We start from the raw sequence: 18,368 nt of genomic DNA on the forward strand, positions 1-18,368 counted from the left end.
TGCTTTTCAGTGTCACCTGTTTCCAAAAGCCTTTGCTGACCATTCTGATGAAAGCAAGCCCCATCCTCCACACCCACTCTATCCTCTCACCCTGGTTTATTATTGTCTTCAAGGCAACTCAACATTTTGAGATGATCTTGTTTTGTTATGTGTTCACTGTGTGGGTCCCCACCCCCCAGCAAAGATAAGCCACACTCCAGAAGAGCTTCTTGTACCCATATGTTCAAAGCTGCACCTCAGGACCTAGAACAGCACCTGGTCCCTAGTCAGTGCTCAAAAAGTATCTGTGTAGGGGCGCCTGGGTGGCTCAGTTGGTTGGGCGCCCAACTTCGGCTCAGGTCACGATCTTGCGGTTTGTGGGTTCGAGCCCCGCGTGGGGCTCTGGGCTGACAGCTTGCTCAGAGCCTGGGGGTCTGCTTTGGAATCTGTGTCTCCCTCTCTCTCTGACCCTCCCCTACTCATGTGCGCGCTCTCTCTCTCTCTCTCTCTCAAAAATAAATACTAAAAAAGTATCTGTGTATATATTCAAGGTTTAGAGAGACCTTGACCAAGCAGGGCTGAGGGGAGCTGACTCTCCCCAACAGCGCAAGGTTCTGTAGGAAGAGATGGCAGACCACGAACTGGGGGACATTCCCCCAAAGGGACTGGCTGGATGGGGCATGCTGACCACCCCTGGCTGATCCCTCAGAGGCTCGGGTCTGTGGGATGCTGATACCTATTGTGTCCCCTGTGCCCCCTCATCCTTATTTTCACCTCTTACCCCTTGCCTTTCTGCCCTGTAACAACCTTCAGGGCCCCTTCGTGTCCCTCCATGCCCCCCTGAACCCCTCAGGACCTTCTATGCTCCTTCATTAGTTCCTCATCGCCTCGCATCTGCTCCCAGCTCGACTGTTGCCTTCGGCCCTCGCCACTTGGTTACCTGGAAGCAGGTTCTGGAGGCGCAGCTCCGAGGTTTGCACTGAGGTGCTCCACTCCTGCCGGCTCCCCAGGGTGGTCAGGTGGCTGGAGGTGGAGAGGAGAGCTGACTTTGGGACCGCATAGGCTTAATTTCACACCCGCCTCTGCTGTATTATTTTGTGTGGGTATCCTTGGACAGTCCCTCGCTCTCTGAGCCTCTGTTTCCTCATCTGTAAAATGGGGGCAATAATATCTTAATCTCAGGGTTTTGTGATGAAGCGAGATAATGTGCGGTTCCCAGGGGCTCCTAAACTAACCAGATGAACTAAGGGTGGGAAAACAGCTTAATACAGCCCTCTTATTCCCCCATGCATGGATGGAATAAATTAAGAAAAGAAAGGAGGCCATGTGTCTGGCTGCAACAGTAGAGAAGTCGTAGAATCTACTGCCTGCCTGGGCCTCCTAATCTTCTGTCCCTGATGCGGGGGCAGAACTCACTCTGTACTAAGTGCTCTCCCTGTGATGGAGGTGAGCCTTGATGGAGACTGCCCCCCTCATGGCACCTACATGCACTAGGAGGCATCTCCCCACCTACCCGTCATTTGCTCACCACCTCTCCCCCAGCTCTCTCTCTCTTTTGTACATCCATGTCTCTGAGAGCCCTCCTTCTCAAAATGTGGCAGAGGACCAACAGGACCGGCATCCCCTGGGAGCTTGTTAGAAATGCAGAATGCCAACCCCAGACCTGCTGCATCAGAATCTGCATTTTAACGAGATCCCCAGAGGAGTCAACCCCAGGAGGCTCATGTGCACATTAAAGGCTGAGAAGCACTAGATGGAGATTTAGAGCACCTCCATCTAAAATGCATGAGATTCACAACTTTCAAGTTGGATGGCGTTTGAGGCTGTCACCGGAAATCCTATCTCAAGCTACAAGAGCACATCCAGGTAACGTTTGGAAATTGGTATTTCGTTCATCCCGGGAGGGTATGTTCCTGACCTCTACAATATGACCCTCCATTAATTTTCTTTATTTTGATCTAAATCATTTTGACCAAAATACTACAGAGTATAGTTTTAAACGTAAATCACATTTTAGGCTTGCAAGAGAAGACTCTTTTCTATGCTTCTCCATTCCCGAGTCAGCCACTTTTAATTGTTATTTCTCCTTGTATTTATCTCTATGCTTCTATTACTACCTCTTAATTTTTCTAGGTCTAGATGTTATCTGTAGATTTCCTGCTATGGAATTAAGGATTTCGCTTTTCCTACCACCCTCCCCCACACATACGTTCAAGGACACTAACACACTTCTTCCATCCTCCCAAAGAGCTAAATCACTGGGATGGATATTCAAGGCTTACCTTGTGGCCATGTAAATATTACTGTTCAGCTTTTTGTGTTCCCTGGAGTTAGTGATTACTTTGTTTTATCATATGCTTGGTTTTCTGGGCACCAATGGATAATTTAATCCCAAAGCAACCAGCGGAACTGAACATTTATTTTTAACATATCTAAAAACCGCAGATAATCAATCTCATTTTCTTGTGGAGACATCCCTCCCAGAGCATCTTGCTTTTGAGTCCAGGCTGGGTTGTTTGCTTTCTTCACTGGGAAGCACAGCTGACATCCTGAGCCTTTCTCATCATTGCTTTCCTCATTTCTTTAGTCTCGTATTGTCCTTGCGGTTTAATACCTGATTTTGCTGAAGCACATCCTCCGGCAGCTTTCTAGGAAAGAGTGTATGCAAGGTCAAATTTTTGAGAACTTGCATGGCTTACAATGTCTTTATTCTATTCTCATATGTGATAATCATTTGGACGGATACCTGGGTTTAGGTTGGAAATAATCTTCCCTCAGAATTTTGCAGGCATTGCTTTATTACTCTGGGAAGAACCAAAGCAAGAACCACCAATGAATGGTCCCAAGGGCCAGCAGCATTGGCCCTATGCACTGTTGAGCCCATCACTTCCAAAGATGTCAAGTCCAGCAGGCTTGAGTCTTTGGACAGGGCCCACTGGAGGCAGATATGAGATACGCCACCTGATTCTTTTTTTTAATGTTTATTTATTTGTTTTAGTGGAGAGAGAGAGCGAGAAGGTGGATACACATGCATGCAAGCGGTGGAGGAGCAGAGAGAGAGAGAGAGAGAGGGAGAGTAAGAATCCCAAGCAGGCTCCACTCTGTCAGCGCAGAACCTGTAGCAGGACTCGATTCCACAAACCGTGAGATCATGACCTGAGCCCATGCGGAGAATCTGGATGCTTAACCAACTGAGCCACCAACCAGGAGCCCCTGGTGCCTGATTCTTGCTGTCTCCTCTCCTGGGGGCTCTATGGTCACTGTCCCCTTCTTCCCCCACCCCATTCAGTTTTCCTTCAAAGTATGGTATATGCGCAAGGATTCTGTTCCTAGTTATGATCCGCTTCCACTCTTGCCTCTCAAGTCACTAAACTGAGATGCGGTGGAACTTCTGTAACCACCACCCACTTACAGATTATCATGGGAATAGGGTTTTGGTTTTTTTTCCAGATGATCAATCTCTTCCTTATCTGTCCATTTTCCTTCATTTCATTCTCAGAGGGTAACTTCAACCTCCAGTTTGGGGGTTCCTATGATGTGGCCCTCTTACATTCACGTGATCTATGCCATTTCTGGAATCCCAGTATCTGGAACACTTCCCACAAGCCACAGGGCTGAGAAACAGCCCCCTCCTGCCCCACCCCTTAGCAGTCTGGTGGGAGCTCCGCCCCAGAAAGCCTCAGGGAACTTCCTGGCAGAGCCTATCTCTGCACTCCAGGGCTACCATCCTGAAAATTCCCCCCACGGGGGCCCACAGGTATCACCCAGTTCTCAGAGGAGAGAGAGCTGCCGACAGGAAGATTGAATGATTGCCCCTGGACACACAGCTCTGGGAACCCGCAGGAGAAAGAAAGCAGTCCTTCCTCTCGTGCTCAGCTGCCCATGTGATGATGGGGTTAGAATGCCTTCCTGGTAACTCAGATCCCCACGGCGGCGAGGGGGGGGCGCCCTAGGGCAGAGAATTCCCAAAGGCAAGGGGATGAGTCTTCATTCTCAGAAATCACTGACTCCCTTCTGGCTAAGCTTATGAGACCCAAACCAGCAGCAGCCCCCCTCTCTGCCCCAGGGCCCCACCTGGCAATAGGTCACAATGCCCCAGCTGCCCCGTCCCAGAATAGCTGACTGAAAAGAGAGGTGAGGAGGGTTTGGTGGGTGGGTGTGTGGGGAGGGGGAGATTCCTACGGAGCTCACCCTTGAGTGTCTGCCAGGGCCCCACTCCCTCCCACACACCCACTCCCCACACTCCCTCCCACATTAGTCCTTCCTGTCACCTCCACCTCCCTCCATGACCCAGCTCTGCTTACCCAGGCCCAAAGCCCTTGCTTATCCTATCCCAGTCCCTCCCAGGGGCCTGGGTGCGGGGGAGGGGTCGTGTAGTCCAGTGGGTCCACATACGTCCCCCTGGGGCCCTAACCTGGCCCAGCTCCTCGACAGCGTCCTAGGGCTGGGGGCACTGGGGCTGACGATTTGGACAGTCTTTTCCACGGCTGGCCCAGCCTTGCTGCTGCTGCTCCTGGTCAGTTTCCTGGCCTTCGACCTGCTCCACTGGTAAGTGCGCTGCAGCCTGGCAGGCGGGTAAGTGGTCACCTTCTAGAAGCCCAGAGGCCACCTGCTCTCTCCACAGGCCCGCAGACGCCCCCGGGCCACAGCACACACTTCTCATGGGAGGCCGGAGTCAGGGGGCCGGTGAGGGTCCGGGACAGCGGGAGGCTGTCCTCCTACCTACGGCGGCGGTGGTCCCAGGAAGACTCAGCCCCCACGAGGCCCTGATGCTGCTGCTTCTGGGCCTGGGGTTGTTCCTGGGAGCGCGCGGCGTGCCCGTGGCCCTGCTCGGCCTGGCTTTCTGCCTCCATCCTTGGATCTGAGTGCCCTCCAGAAATACACTGGCCATGCTGCTTCCCAGGTCTCCTTTCCTCCATCCTGAGCTGAACACGCAGGAGCGTACCTCTGAACTCAGGGGACCTCCGGACCCACAATATGGACAGTGGACACCTGGGTCTGAGTCTGAGGACAAGAAATAGAAGGTGAGGTGAGGGACAGGGAGCGCAGGACAGGATGTGGCAGCCATTTCCGAGCTTGTGGGTTGGGGTTGGCCATTCTGGCCTCCTCTGTGGTTCCAGAGAATGAGCGTCCAGAAAGACGGACAAGAGAGCAGAGTGGGACTGGATATCAGGTAGCAGGGTAGGAACGGGGATCCCGAGGGGGCTTCCCGCAGGAAAGCCTGGGAATCTACATCTGTGGGCTCACCCCATGCCCCTGCCAGGCTGGAGGGGCCATGGAGAGGCTGCGCAGCGGCTGGCTCCTCTCTTGGCTGGACTCCACCCCCTCCCGGGTCACAATGGGGATCCCCAGGGAGGGGGGGAGGAGGGGGAGGAATGACAGTGGGGGCTCGACTCTGGCTGCCAGGCGGTCCTGAGCGCTGCAGGAAGCAACATGACTTAGGGGTTTCTGCCCAGAGGTAAGATCCACGCCCCAGCTCAAAGCCCCACCCCACCCACGCTGGTTCCCTCCCGACCCCTGGACCCCCACCTGCCTTGAGGTCCCAGGCATCTCCAGGGCTGCTTCTGCAGCTGGCCTGGCCCTCTCCCTAGGTGCACCAACCATGATGCCGCAGCCCCAAGTGGAGACAGATGCCATCGGGGCCGGCGAGGGGCCGCAGCAGGCAGTGCCCTGGTCGGCCTGGGTCACGCGGCAGGGCTGGGTGCGCTGGTGCAGGTGCCACGTGCCTCGGAGCTGGGCCCAGTGGTGGACCACGTCGGGCTGGCGGCAACCATTTCAGCGTGTGCTGAGGGGTCTGGAGGGGGTCCTCTACCTGCTGCTGTCGCTGATGCTGTGCCACGCGCTCTTCACCACCGGCTCCTACCTGCTGAGCTCCTTGTGGCCTGTCGCGGCCGCAGCGTGGAGCCATCTGCTGCCAGCTGTCCTGCTGCTGGTGCTCAGCGCTCTCCCGGCCCTGCTCTTCACCGCCTCCTTCCTGCTGCTTTTCTCCACGCTGCTGAGCCTCGTGGGCCTTCTCACCTCCATGTCTCACCCAGACTTCGCTCAGGACTCGGACCAATAGAAGGGCAACCCCATCCTGCTGCCTGTGTCTGTTGAGCCCTGGCCTAGGGCCTGAGGCCCCGGGGTGGGGGGGGGGGGGAGGGCAGTGGCCTCAGCAGGCCCCGGACGACCAGTCCCTAGCGCTGCTCGGGCCATAGGTGATGTCGCTAGAGACCAGAGGGTAGACTGGCCTGACCTCCGGGCACCTCCCTCAAGCCCAGGCTGCAGGTACTTGGTGTGGGGCATCAGGGACTTTGAGAAGAAGGGACAAGGCAGAAGGCTTAGCCAGGGGCAGAGCTGGGCCAAGCCATCTAGAGCTCCCACCAGGGTGGAGACACCACCAGGGCTCCCTTAGCAACTGGCAGCATCTTTTTCTTCCAGGTGCTCAGCTGTCTCAGCTGCAGACTCATTGAGAACTTCTAGCTTGGTATTCCTCACACTCACCCCCTCTTTCCACTTCCCCAGGCTCTAGAAAGGGCCCGCGGACAGAAAGCTGGCCGAGAAAGGGCTGGCCAGGACCCCCATGAGACCTCAGCGAACTCACTTCCCAGTCCTTTCTGCCCAGGCACTCCCCACTCCCTAGATCTCCTACCTTCTGCCTCAGTGCACATCTCTAAGCGGGCCAACTAGGGTAGTGAGGATCCCAAAGGGTTCCCCGCGCTAAGATTCCTAAGGTCTGTTATGGCAAAATGAACGAGAAGTCCCATTTCCCCACTTACACAATGTGTGGCCACGGCCAGTTAATTCTTTTGAACCTCAGGGGTGAGTGGGTCTCAACCCTGTCACGGGGCTGGTGTGAGTCAAAGGCAATACCTTGTGTGTGAAGCACTTCGCAAAGACCGGAAAACTGTAAGATTTTTGCATTGAGCTATAAGAAAAATCTGTAGGCTCGAAAGGTCTTCTGACCTCGAAGGTGGTTGAAAGAGCAGGAAGCTTCCCTAGGCCTTCAGAGAGATGCTCTGTCATGGGTACCCTTTTGGCCCTCCGATGGTTAAACGGGGATGGATGGGTGTGGACAAAATGTAAAAGATCGTGTGACATGAAATCTCAAAATGTGCAGATGTTGGACTCTCCTGATTGTGAAATGCTTGGGGCTGGGACTCAGTGCCAGGAGATACTTGGCCAGCTGTGTGAGTGGGGGAGCGCATAGCCCGTGGGTTTCTGAAACTGTCCCAACAAGCTGCTCACAAGTACCAGGAAGATCTTGGAAGGCAGCATCCCTTCATACCCAGCATGTTGGCGGCCATTCATATACCCGCTAACCCTCCAAGCAACATAGTGATCTGTCATGACCACATAAGGCACATGGCAGACAGCTCTAATCACAGCTAAGACCCACCCACCTGACCCCTACCCAGTCCTCACCCCACTGCATCTCTAAGCCTAAAATTTCTGCTCCTGGAGCCCCAGAACCAAAGTTCCCCTCTCCTACCACCTAAACATTCAGGCCAATAGGGACCGGCCCCTAGAACACAAGTTTCTTTTTGTTAAAACCCATTTGCTGTGGAGTTTCATAACCATGAAGGCCACTGGTCAGATGCCTTCAGCATCCGCGCCTGAAACTCCAGGCACAGTCCTTCCTTCCCATCTCCTTATGGTTCTCCCTCAAATGTGGTCAGGGTCATCACCTCAGAGCCTTGGGGTCATTCTGATTAAAGGAGACAGGACATTTTGACCCAGACCAGGCACACTGCAGGGGAGGGGGAGGAAGGATATGGACAGGAACAAGGAGAAAGCCTTCTTCCCTTCCCCACATAACTATATACCTTCTACCCTCCTGCTCTGCTGGTAGAGGAGAAGGTGGTAAGGACAGACTGGAGAGCTGATGGGCAATATTTATCAGATCAACACATACCCTGTGACCCAGCAATTCAAAATGAATTCTCACCGAGGCCCTTAGGGCCTTGCTTCTCAAAGTGTGGTCCCACCAGGACCGGCAGTATAGGTCTCACCTGGAAGCTGGCTAGAAATGCAGTGTCAGGCCCCACCCCAGGCTTGCTGAATCAGAGCCTGCATTTTAAGGAGATCCCGAGTGCTACCCATGCACACAAATGTTTGAGAAGCATTGCACAAGAAAGGATATGTTTGAGAGTGGTGCAGGAGATGGGAAAGGTAAAATACGGTGGGGGGATGAGCACCGTCGTTAGAAGAGACAGCTCTGTGTGTTGATGTTGAAATCCTAGCACTGAGTGAAAAGAAACCTGAGTGAGAAATAATACAGTTCTTCTGAGACAAAGTGAAAATGCATGCCGGCAAAACCACCTTTTTTTCCCTCTCCCTGAACACGCGGAAAAACATAGGATCGACAGAATGGAATGACCAAGTCTAGGGGTGGGCAAAGGGGAGTGGAATATACAGATAAAAGGGGAAAACGTGAGGGACCTTGCAGAGATGAAAGAAAAATGATAACATGAATTTAATTCCTGGAATTCCTTTAAATGTAGACAAAATCACCCATTTGGAGTGAAAAGACTGAAAATGCAAGCCTGGGGAGAACGAATGTGCTGGAATGAAGGCGTTCTCAAGCCTTTCAGGTTTGGGCCAAACAAGGAGAGCTGCCCCACTGGCCTGAGTGACCCGGATGGTATCTTTGTCTGGCTTCCCCCACTGCCCCCCTGCAGCCTGCTTTGATGGGTGGGGGTGGGGGTGGGGACCCAGTAACCGGATGGCCTGACCAGAAAGAAAGATAACCAGACCTGGCGGGGCAGGTGGGACGGGAGCGGAGGAGGCGTCAGCCGCGGGGGCGGTGCAGCTAAGAGAGCAGAGAAGGATCCACAGCGGCATACACAGATGGGGGTCGGCACCCAGGATTCTCCTGGGTCCCAAGTGCAAACTGTAAGAGCGGCCGGGACGCGGAGGGTCCGAGAGGGCGGCATCAAGGCTCAGGAGGCGGGGACACCACTTGAGACCGTTGTCACTGGCCACCCTGGGGACGGTGAGGCGTCCCTCGAAGGAGGAGGCGGTGGGGCTCCAGGGGATTTCTAAGGGTCAGCTGCGGGGAACCGAGAGGGGGCGCTCTCCCTCAGATTCAGGGGTGCAGGGTAAAGTGTGTCCGGGCTCGCGGATGCGGGCAGCGGCTGTCCTCACCGAGGAGGGAGGAGACCGGCTTCTGCAGGGAGGGGGCGAGGCGGGGGGCGGCCCGCACCGCTTGGGGAGGTCAGGCCAGGAGCAGGAGCCGGGTGGGGCCCCCGGCGCGGTTCGCTAGGCTCAGGTGCGCGCGATAGGAGCCGGGGTGACGGCTGGAGGGCGTCGAATCGGGTGCGTTGACCGTGGCGGCAGAGCGGGGCGGGCAACGGCCTGAGGCTGGGAAGGAAACCCTGGGCCAAGCGGGGGATCGGAGGGCTGTGGGCACCCCCAAAGGGAATGCGCCGGCCATCCCGGAAAGTCGGCAGCCCCCGGAATCGCAGCTTGTGGAGCGGGTAGCCGACGATGCAAGGCGCGCCCCCTAGCGGATACCTGCTCCTCTGGCAGCGAAGAGTAGGGCTCGGTTGGGGTGTGGGGAGGAAGGGAAGGGAGGGGTCTCTCTCACTGGCCGGAACGCTGGCACTGGGGGCGAGGGTAGATCCCGGGACCAGGGAGGGGCATCTTCGGCCCGCTGTCATCACAGTAAGGGCTTCGTTGACTCCTCACCTCTTTCTCCAAATCTCCAGCCTGGGTCCCCCAGCCGGAAACCCAGGGGCGTCAAGTGCAGGGCGCTTGAGAAACCTGGGAAAGGAAGAGTCAGTCTAGCCGTCTTCACTGCGTCACGGACTCCCGGGCCAGCCCCAGTCTATTATCCCATCCCTCCTGGGGTGAAGAGCTGTTTTTTGCGAGGTTTTGTCAGGGTCTGGATGCAACCAGTTTTAAACAATTTTTTTTTTTTTTTTTCCTGCTGAGCAAACATCTATGCTCTGGGTCTTGCTTCCTTTATACCGTCTTCCTTTCAAATATTTGCCATCTAAAAAAATAAAATAACTTGATTTAAGATCTGATGCTTCTACCGTATTTTCTGGCCTGTGTCTTTAAATGTCTAACAAAACCCCCACAATATTGAACATTGATATGTGATACTGCATACTTGTAAAATATTTGTAACATATATGAAAGTAGTAAAGTCCTCTAAACTGAAGGGTACCACAGCCATCTAAAAGCCACATGTTATCAGTATGTCGTCAGGCCTCTCCCTCTGCATTCATCTAACTGTGCAAGCTGAGGTCCCACATAATGGCATGTGGAATTATTATTCATAGGCACCTTTGACTGGATCCTGATTTTAAAGGAACTTCTCCGAAGGTGCCACCATTAAGAATTCTGTAGATGGGGCACCTGGCTGGCTCAGTTGGTAGAGCATGCAACTCTAGATTTCAAGGTCTTGAGTTTGAGCTCCATGTTGGATGTGGAGCCTACTTAAAAACAACTTTTTTTTTTAATGTAGATTACTGTAGAGTTTTGGTAGTTAACCTTTATCCAGCTAAGGAAGTTCCTTTCTATTCCTAATTTGCTAACAGTTTTGACTGTGAATGGATATTGAATGACATTGTTTTTTTCTGCATCCACTACAAGGACAATTTGGTTATTCCGCTTTACTCTGTTTATATGGTGAATTACATTTTAGGTGTCTTAATATTAATTAAACTTTCTAGAAAAAAAAACCCATCCTGTTCCTTTTTAACTGACATCAAATTCACACACATTTTATGTGCAAGTAAAATGCACAAATCTTCGGGGTACAGCTCAATGAATTTTTATATACTTGGGTGTCCATGTGACTACCACTCAGATCAAGATATAGAACTTTTCCATCATCTAAGCAAGTTCCATGTTGTCCTTTCCCAATCAATACCTCCCCCCAAGGGTAACCTCTATTGTGACTTCGATCGCCATAGATTAGCCTATTCTTGAAATCATGCAGAACAAACTCATACAACATGTACTGTAGCGTCTGGATTCTTTCAAGGTTGCGGCTATGAGATTTCATCCATGTTGTTGCATCTATCAACAGTTTGCTCTCCTTTATTAGTGTATACTACCCTACTGTAAGGGAGGCAACTATTTATCTACTCTCCTGTTGAAGGACATTTGGCTTGTTTCCGAGTTTTGGCTATGAATAGAACTTCTATGAATATACTTGTGTAAGTCTTTGAGTAGATAGAGGCACTCATTTCTTTTGAAGTGAAATTGTTGGATTGTAGAGTATGTGAATGTTCAACTTTGGTAAATTCTGCCCAATGATTTTCAAAGCAATTTATACCAAGCAGTGATTCCACAGCTTTTTTCAGCCTATCCACCTAATTCATGGTGTAGGGTGTCTGCTCTCTCCTGGTCATGAGATATGGTATTTATATTTGTTTCTCTCTCTCTTTTTGTTTTTTTTTTTTTACATTTGTTTCTCATTTTCACTTGTGTCTGGGGAATTTCTGAGAGGAGGAGGAAATACCACCTTTATTCTATCACCTTCAAATTGTACAACCTCTCTCCTTTTTAAAGCCAAGAATGCAAGGGTGGTTCAACATTAAAACACACACACGCACGCACACACACACACACACACACACACAAATGTAATTCACCATATTAAACTAAAAACTAAAAACCATGTGATCATTTCAATAGATGCAGAAAAGCATTTCACAAAATCCAACATTAATTCCTAATTAAAAACAAAACAAAACTCTCAGTAACCTAGGAATAGAAGGAAACTTCCTCAACTGTGTAGAAGGCACAGTTAAAAAATAGGGATCCCTATTAAAAAATAGGGATGCCTGGCTGGCTCAGTCAGTGGGGCATGCGACTCTTGATTTAGGGGTTATGAGTTCAAGCCCCACACTGGGTGTAGAGATTACTTAAAAATAAAATCTTAAGAAAAATTTACAGCTAATCTCACATTTGGTGAAAAAACAATACTATTCCCTTAAGGTCAGGAAAAAGATAAGTATGTCTGTTTTCACCATTTCTATTCAATATTGTATGAAACATCCTAGCCAATGCAATAACACAAGAAATAGAAGTTAAAAAGCATACAGATTGGAAAGCAAGAAGTGAAACTGTCTTTATTTGTAGAAAACAGGATTGCTTATGTAGAGAATCCAACTGAATCTTTTTTTTTAATATAATTTATGGTCAAGTTAGCTAACATACAGTGTATACAGTGTGCTCTTGGCTTCAGGAGTAAATTCCCATGATTCATCACTTAAATACAATGCCCAGTACTCATCAAGTGCCCTCCTCAAGGCCCATCACCCATTTTCCCCTCTCCCCCGCCCTCCCAATCAACCCTCAGTTTGTTCTCTGGATTTAAGAGTCTCCTACGGTTGGCATTCCTCTCTGTTTGAAACTATTTTCCCCCTTTTTTTCCCCTATGGTCTTAAGTTTCTCAAATTCCACATATGAGTGAAAACATATATCTGTCTTTCTCTGCCTGACTTATTTCACTTAGCATAATACTCTCCTATTCCATCCATGTTGTTGCAAATGGCAGGATTGCATTCTTTCTCATTGCTAAGTAGTATTCCATTATATATATAAACCACATCTTCCTTTTTTTTTTTTTTTATAAAATTTTTTTTTTCAACATTTATTTATTTTTGGGACAGAGAGAGACAGAGCATGAACGGGGGAGGGGCAGAGAGAGAGAGGGAGACACAGAATCGGAAACAGGCTCCAGGCTCTGAGCCATCAGCCCAGAGCCTGACGCGGGGCTCGAACTCATAGAGCGCGAGATCGTGACCTGGCTGAAGTCGGATGCCCAACCGACTGCGCCACCCAGGCGCCCCTCACATCTTCCTTATCCATTCATCAGTTGATGGACATTTGGCCTCTTTCCATAATTTGGCTATTGTTGATAGTGCTGCTATAAACATTAGGTACATGTGCCCCTATGAATCAGCACTCCTGTATCTTTTGGATAAATTCCCAACAGTGCTATTGCTGGGTTGTAGGGTAATTCTATTTTTAATTTAAAATTTTTTTTCCAACGTTTATTTATTTTTGGGACAGAGAGAGACAGAGCATGAACGGGGGAGGGGCAGAGAGAGAGGGAGACACAGAATCGGAAACAGGCTCCAGGCTCTGAGCCATCAGCCCAGAGCCTGACGCGGGGCTCGAACTCACGGACCGCGAGATCGTGACCTGGCTGAAGTCGGACACTTAACCGACTGCGCCACCCAGGCGCCCCTCTATTTTTAATTTAAAAAAAAAATTTTTTTAACGTTTATTTATTTTTGAGACAGAGAGAGACAGAGCATGAACAGGGGAGGGGCAGAGAGAGAGGGAGACACAGAATCTGAAACAGGCTCCAGGCTCTGAGCTGTCAGCACAGAGCCCGACGCGGGGCTCAAACTCACGGACCGTGAGATCATGACCTGAGCCGAAGTCAGACGCCTAACCGACCAAGCCACCCAGGCGCCCCCTATTTTTAATTTTTTGAGGAGACTCCACACTGTTTTCCAGAGAGGCTGCACCAGTTTGCATCCCCACCAAAAGTGCAAGAGGGTTCCTGTTTCTCCACATCCTTGCCAACATCTGTTGTTTTCCTGAGTTAATTTTAGCCACTCTGACCAATGTGAGGTGGTATCTTAGTGTGGTTTTGATTTGTATTTCCCTGATGATGAGCGATGTTGAACATCTTTTCATGTGTCTGTTGGCCATGTGGATGTCTTTTTTGGAAAAGTGTCTATTTATGTCTTCTGCCCATTTCTTCACTAGAGAATCCAATTGAATTTATAAAAAAGCTACTAGAGGGGTGCCTGGGTGGCTCAGTTGGTTGAGCATCTGACTTTTGATTTCTGCTTAGGTCATGATCTCATGGTTCATGAGATTGAGCCTCAAGTCAGGCTCCATGTGGGAGGCCTCTCTGTCCCTCCCCTGCTGGTGCACACATGTGCACATGCACACGCACACACACACACACACACACACTCTCTCTCTCTCTCTCAAAATAAATAAACTTAAAAAGAAAAGCTACTAGAATAAGTGAATTTAGCAAAGTAACTAAATGTGTACATGGTCACCATTATGATACAAGGTCCATATGAAAATATCAATTGTATTTCTCTGTACTAGAAATGAATGATCAGAAACAGAACTTTAAAAAGCAGCATCATTTAAAAATTTTTAAAAAGCCCTTAGACGTAAATCTGGCAAAAGATGTGAGAGATCAGTGCGCTGATAATTACAAGATGTTGCTGAGAGATTTTTTTAATGTTTATTTATTTTTGAGAGAGAGAGAGACAAAGGGGCAGAGAGAGAGAGAGAGAGAGAAAGAGAGAGAGAGAGAGAGAGAGAGAATCCCAAGCAGGCTCTCCACTGTCAGTGCAGAGCTCTGCTCAGGGCTTGAACTCACAGACCATGAGATCATGACCTGAACCGAAATCAAGAGTCAGACACTTAAATGACTGAGCCTCCCAGGTACCCCATTGCTGAGAGATTGTAAAGAAGACCTAAATAAATGAAGAGGTATATCTTGTTCATGAAATGGATAACTCAATATTGCTAAGATGTCAATTTTCCCCAAATTTATATTGTTCAATATAATCACAATAAAAATCCCAGAATTTTTTGTAGAAATAAGCTGATTTTAGTTTAGTTTAGTTTAGTTTGAGAGACAGAGAGTGAGAGCAGAGCAAGAGAGAGAGAGAGAGAGAGAGTGCATGTGTGGGAGGGGGGAGAGAGAGAGATTGAGAGAGAGTGAGAGAGAGAGAGAATCCCAAGCAGGCTCTGCACTGTTAGCATAGAGCCCAATGTGGGGCTCCAACTCACGAACTGTGAGATCATGACCTGAGCAGAAATCAAGAGTCAGACAGTTAACCGACTGAGCCATACAGGTGTCCCGAGATAAGCTGATTTTAAAACTCATACAGAAAGGTAAAGGATCTAGAATAGCCAAAGTAACTTCGATAAAGAAGAACAAAGAGAACACTACCTGATTTACAGACTTATCATAAAGCGATAATAATCAAGAGAGAATGGTGTTGGCATAAAGACAGACAAATAGATCAGTGGAACAGAGTATGGAGTCCAGAAATGGATCTATAAGTAGATGTACAACTGATTTTCGACAAAGGTGCAGCAAAGAGAATTTAGTGGAGAAATCATAGCCTTCAACAATAGTACTGGAATCATTGCATATTCATATGCCAAAAAAATTAATCACCTTGCACTATATACAAAAGTTAATACAAAATAGATCACAGAGGGCGCCTGGGTGGCTCAGTCCATTAAGCATCCAACTCTTGATCTTGGCTCAGGTCATGATCTCACGGTTTGCCAGTTCAAACCCTGCATCATGCTCTGTGCTGATGGCTGGAAGCTTGCTTGGGATTCTGTCTCTCCTTCTCTCTGCTCCTCCCCTGCTTGTGTGCTCTCTCTCTTTCTCAAAATAAAAATAAACTTAAAAAAATATTTAAAAAATAGATCACAGACCTACAAGTAAAACTCCAAACCTTCTAGAAGAAAACATACAGGAAAATAGTTGTGACCTTGAGTTAGGCAAAGATTTTTTTAGATATGTCACCAAAAGTATAAACCCGAAATACTGCCCCTGATCAAAATTTAAATGGTCTCTTCTTCAAAAGACACTGCTAAGAAAAAGACAAGCCACAGAAGGAAAAAGTATTGGTAAACTACCCATCTGATAAAGGACTTGAATCCAGAATAAAGAGTTTTCAAAGCTTGAGAAGTTTTAAAAAAGGCGGGGAGGGGAGGGAGGAGCGGAGGAACAATTTGAACCGAGACTTTACCAAAGAAGATAAATAGATTGCCAATAAACACAGGAAAAGAAGCTGAACTTCATTAGTCATTACGGAAATGCCAATTAAAACCACATCACCCACGTATTGTAATATGTAATATTAGGAAGACTAATACCAAGTGTTGGTGAATATGTGGAGGAACTATATCCCTCACACACTGCTAGTGTGAATATAAAATGGGACATCCACTATGGGAGAATCTTTGTCAGTTTCTTAACAGTTAAACATACAGGGGCGCCAAGGTGGCTCAGTTGGTTAAGCGTCCGATTCTCAATTTTGGCTCACGGTTCTCAAGGTTCGTGAGTTTGAGCCCACGTCAGGCTCTGTGCTGAGCGTGCAGAGCCTACTTGGGATTCTCCCTCTGCCCCTCCACTGCTAGTGCTCGCTCACTCTCACTCTATAAATAAAAATAAACATTAAGAAAAAAGAATATATTAATAAAAATAAATAAATAAAAGTTAAACATACATCTACTGTATGATTCAGTCATTTCATTCTAGGTATCAGAAATGAAAACATGTGTCCATTGGGGACTGTGGGTGGCTCAGTCGGTTGAGCATCTGACTCTTGGTTTCAGCTTAGGTCATGATCTCATGGTTTGTTGGTTCGAGCCCCGCGTGGGGCTCTGAGCTGACAGCACGGAGCCTGTTTGGGATTCTCTCTCCTTCTCTCTCTGCCCCATCCCTGCTCGCACCCTCTCTCTAAAAATAAATAAAGTTTAAATTTTTTTTAAAGAAGTGAAAACATATGTCCATACAAAGATTTGTACATAAATGTTCATAGCAGCTTTATTTGCTATAGGCAATAACTAAAAATAACTCAAATGTCCATCAACAGGTGAATGGGTAAACATTGGTACAGCCATAGACTCAGCTGTAAAAAATGAGGTATTGGGGCGCCTGGGTGGCTCGGTCGGTTGAGTGTCCGACTTCGGCTCAGGTCATGATCTCACGGTCCGTGAGTTCAAGCCCCGCGTCGGGCTCTGTGCTGGCCGCTCAGAGCCTGGAGCCTGTTTCAGATTCTGTGTCTCCCTCTCTCTCTGCCCCTCCCCTGTTCATGCTCTGTCTCTCTCTGTCTCAAAAATAAATAAATGTTAAAAAAAAATTAAAAAAAAATGAGGTACTGATACACATAACATGAATTTGCATGTTTTTCCTTTTATCCCACTAATTAGGCTGAATGAAAGCCAGATTAAATGGGCACCTAGTTAACTCAGTACGTTAAGTATCCAACTCTTGATTTCGGCTCAGGTCATGATCTCATGGTTCATGAGATTGAGTCCTGCATGGGGCTCCACGCTGACAGTTTGGAGCCTGCTTGGGATTCTCTCTCTCCCTCTCTCTCTCTCTGCCCCTCCCCACTTATGTACATGTGCATGCTCTCTCTCAAAATAAACTTTGAAAAAAGGAAGCCAGATTTTAAAAAGAGAGTGCCTATTTAATGATTCCATTTACGTAAAATTCTGGGAAGTGCAAACTGATCTATAGTAACAGAAAGCAGATCAGTATCAATGGTTCCTTGGTGTTGGAAGGAGGGAGATGTGAGGTTGTGGGGAGAGAAAGAAGGAAGGGTTCATAAAAAGGCAAGATACATTTCATTATCTTGATTGCGCTGAAGGCTTCATGAACGCATGTCAAAATGTGTCAAATTATACATTTTAAATATATGCAGTTTATCGTCCGTCAGTTACATCTCAATAAAGCAAGGTTTTTTTGTTTTTGTTTTTTTTTTAAGCATAGGTCCATTTCATGCAGAGTTTATCTTTTACCAGTGTACATGGTAGGGGTACTTAAACACTGAGATGAACTCAACATGCAAGGAACTGGAAAGCAAGCGATCTGCTTTTGTTGGGAAAATTCCAGTTTGGTTAAAATGTTTTGAAAAAAAAATTCCACTGATTTTCTTTTCTTGAAACACTTACTTTCCTTGGAAAATAAAGACTGGCATCACAGCTGACGTGCTCATGTATCTTTTACTCCTTTCAGGACTACCTAAGTATGGCAAAGGAAACGATATTGGAACCATTTTTTAAAAACCAAGATTCCATGAATGAGAGGGAGCCTGTGTAAGATGGTCTACTAAACGTGAATGGGTTTTGAGACAATGAAGTTTGGGTTCTGCCATGCTTAAGTAGCAAATAGTGTGCCTACATACCGGAGAAACACAAGATTTTCATCATTTTTACATCTCAAAGGTCAGGAAACAATTTAAATGTATATAATGATATGTATGTGGCTGTTGTTTTAAGTTTCTTGTTTCCTAGTCACAACTGAATAAAACCTATACCAGAGAAGTATCTTGTACTATATGCTTATGTGATCAACTGAAAATAAAATAGTTTATCTCCATTATACTCTTGTGATAGATTTCAAGTCTATGTTAAGTGAAGGAAAGGTTATGACACAGAACCGTGGGCAGTGGGAGCTACGTAGTGAGATGGGGTGATTAGAAATGCAGGGGGTAGAATGACTAGGATATGAAGCACACTGAACAGTCTCAAGGTTGCTAACAGAGAGTTCCAGAATTGGGATGGGATGTGAAGGGAATGGAAAAGCCTAGGGAAGGATCGATAGGGAAGGTAACAAGGAATTTTTAGAGGACAAGATGGCAAGCAACAGAGAG

The 18,368-nt window shown here is 48.1% G+C and overlaps 2 protein-coding genes across 2 annotated transcripts; both read left to right on the forward strand.

Annotated features, from left to right (window-relative positions):
• Positions 1-4,264: 4,264 nt before the first annotated feature.
• CUNH20orf141 (chromosome unknown C20orf141 homolog) lies at positions 4,265-4,844 on the forward strand. Its single transcript, XM_047068228.1, has 2 exons — positions 4,265-4,527; positions 4,604-4,844. Exons 1-2 carry the CDS (start codon positions 4,265-4,267, stop codon positions 4,842-4,844), a joined length of 504 nt encoding a protein of 167 aa, XP_046924184.1.
• Positions 4,845-5,354: 510 nt separating this feature from the next.
• TMEM239 (transmembrane protein 239) lies at positions 5,355-6,040 on the forward strand. The gene is made up of 2 exons (XM_047068256.1): positions 5,355-5,422; positions 5,506-6,040. The coding sequence occupies exons 1-2, from the start codon at positions 5,355-5,357 to the stop codon at positions 6,038-6,040; spliced, it is 603 nt and encodes a 200-aa protein (XP_046924212.1).
• The last annotated feature ends 12,328 nt before the right edge of the window (positions 6,041-18,368 follow it).

Source organism: Lynx rufus, unplaced genomic scaffold (assembly GCF_022079265.1).
Source record: "Lynx rufus isolate CCGP_SWC_20201006 ecotype Redwood Valley unplaced genomic scaffold, mLynRuf1.p SCAF_8, whole genome shotgun sequence".
Classification (NCBI taxonomy): domain Eukaryota; kingdom Metazoa; phylum Chordata; class Mammalia; order Carnivora; family Felidae; genus Lynx; species Lynx rufus.

What these genes read in the sequence shown, in the direction of transcription:
- TMEM239 (XM_047068256.1), top strand. Translation starts at nt 5,355, where the DNA reads ATGACAGTGGGGGCTCGACTCTGGCTGCCAGGCGGTCCTGAGCGCTGC. An exon ending in AGGAAGCAACATGACTTAGG is followed by an intron (nt 5,423 to 5,505) that starts GGTTTCTGCCCA and finishes CCCCTGGACCCC; the next exon opens with CACCTGCCTTGAGGTCCCAG.
- CUNH20orf141 (XM_047068228.1), top strand. Translation starts at nt 4,265, where the DNA reads ATGACCCAGCTCTGCTTACCCAGGCCCAAAGCCCTTGCTTATCCTATC. An exon ending in GCCTTCGACCTGCTCCACTG is followed by an intron (nt 4,528 to 4,603) that starts GTAAGTGCGCTG and finishes CTCTCTCCACAG; the next exon opens with GCCCGCAGACGCCCCCGGGC.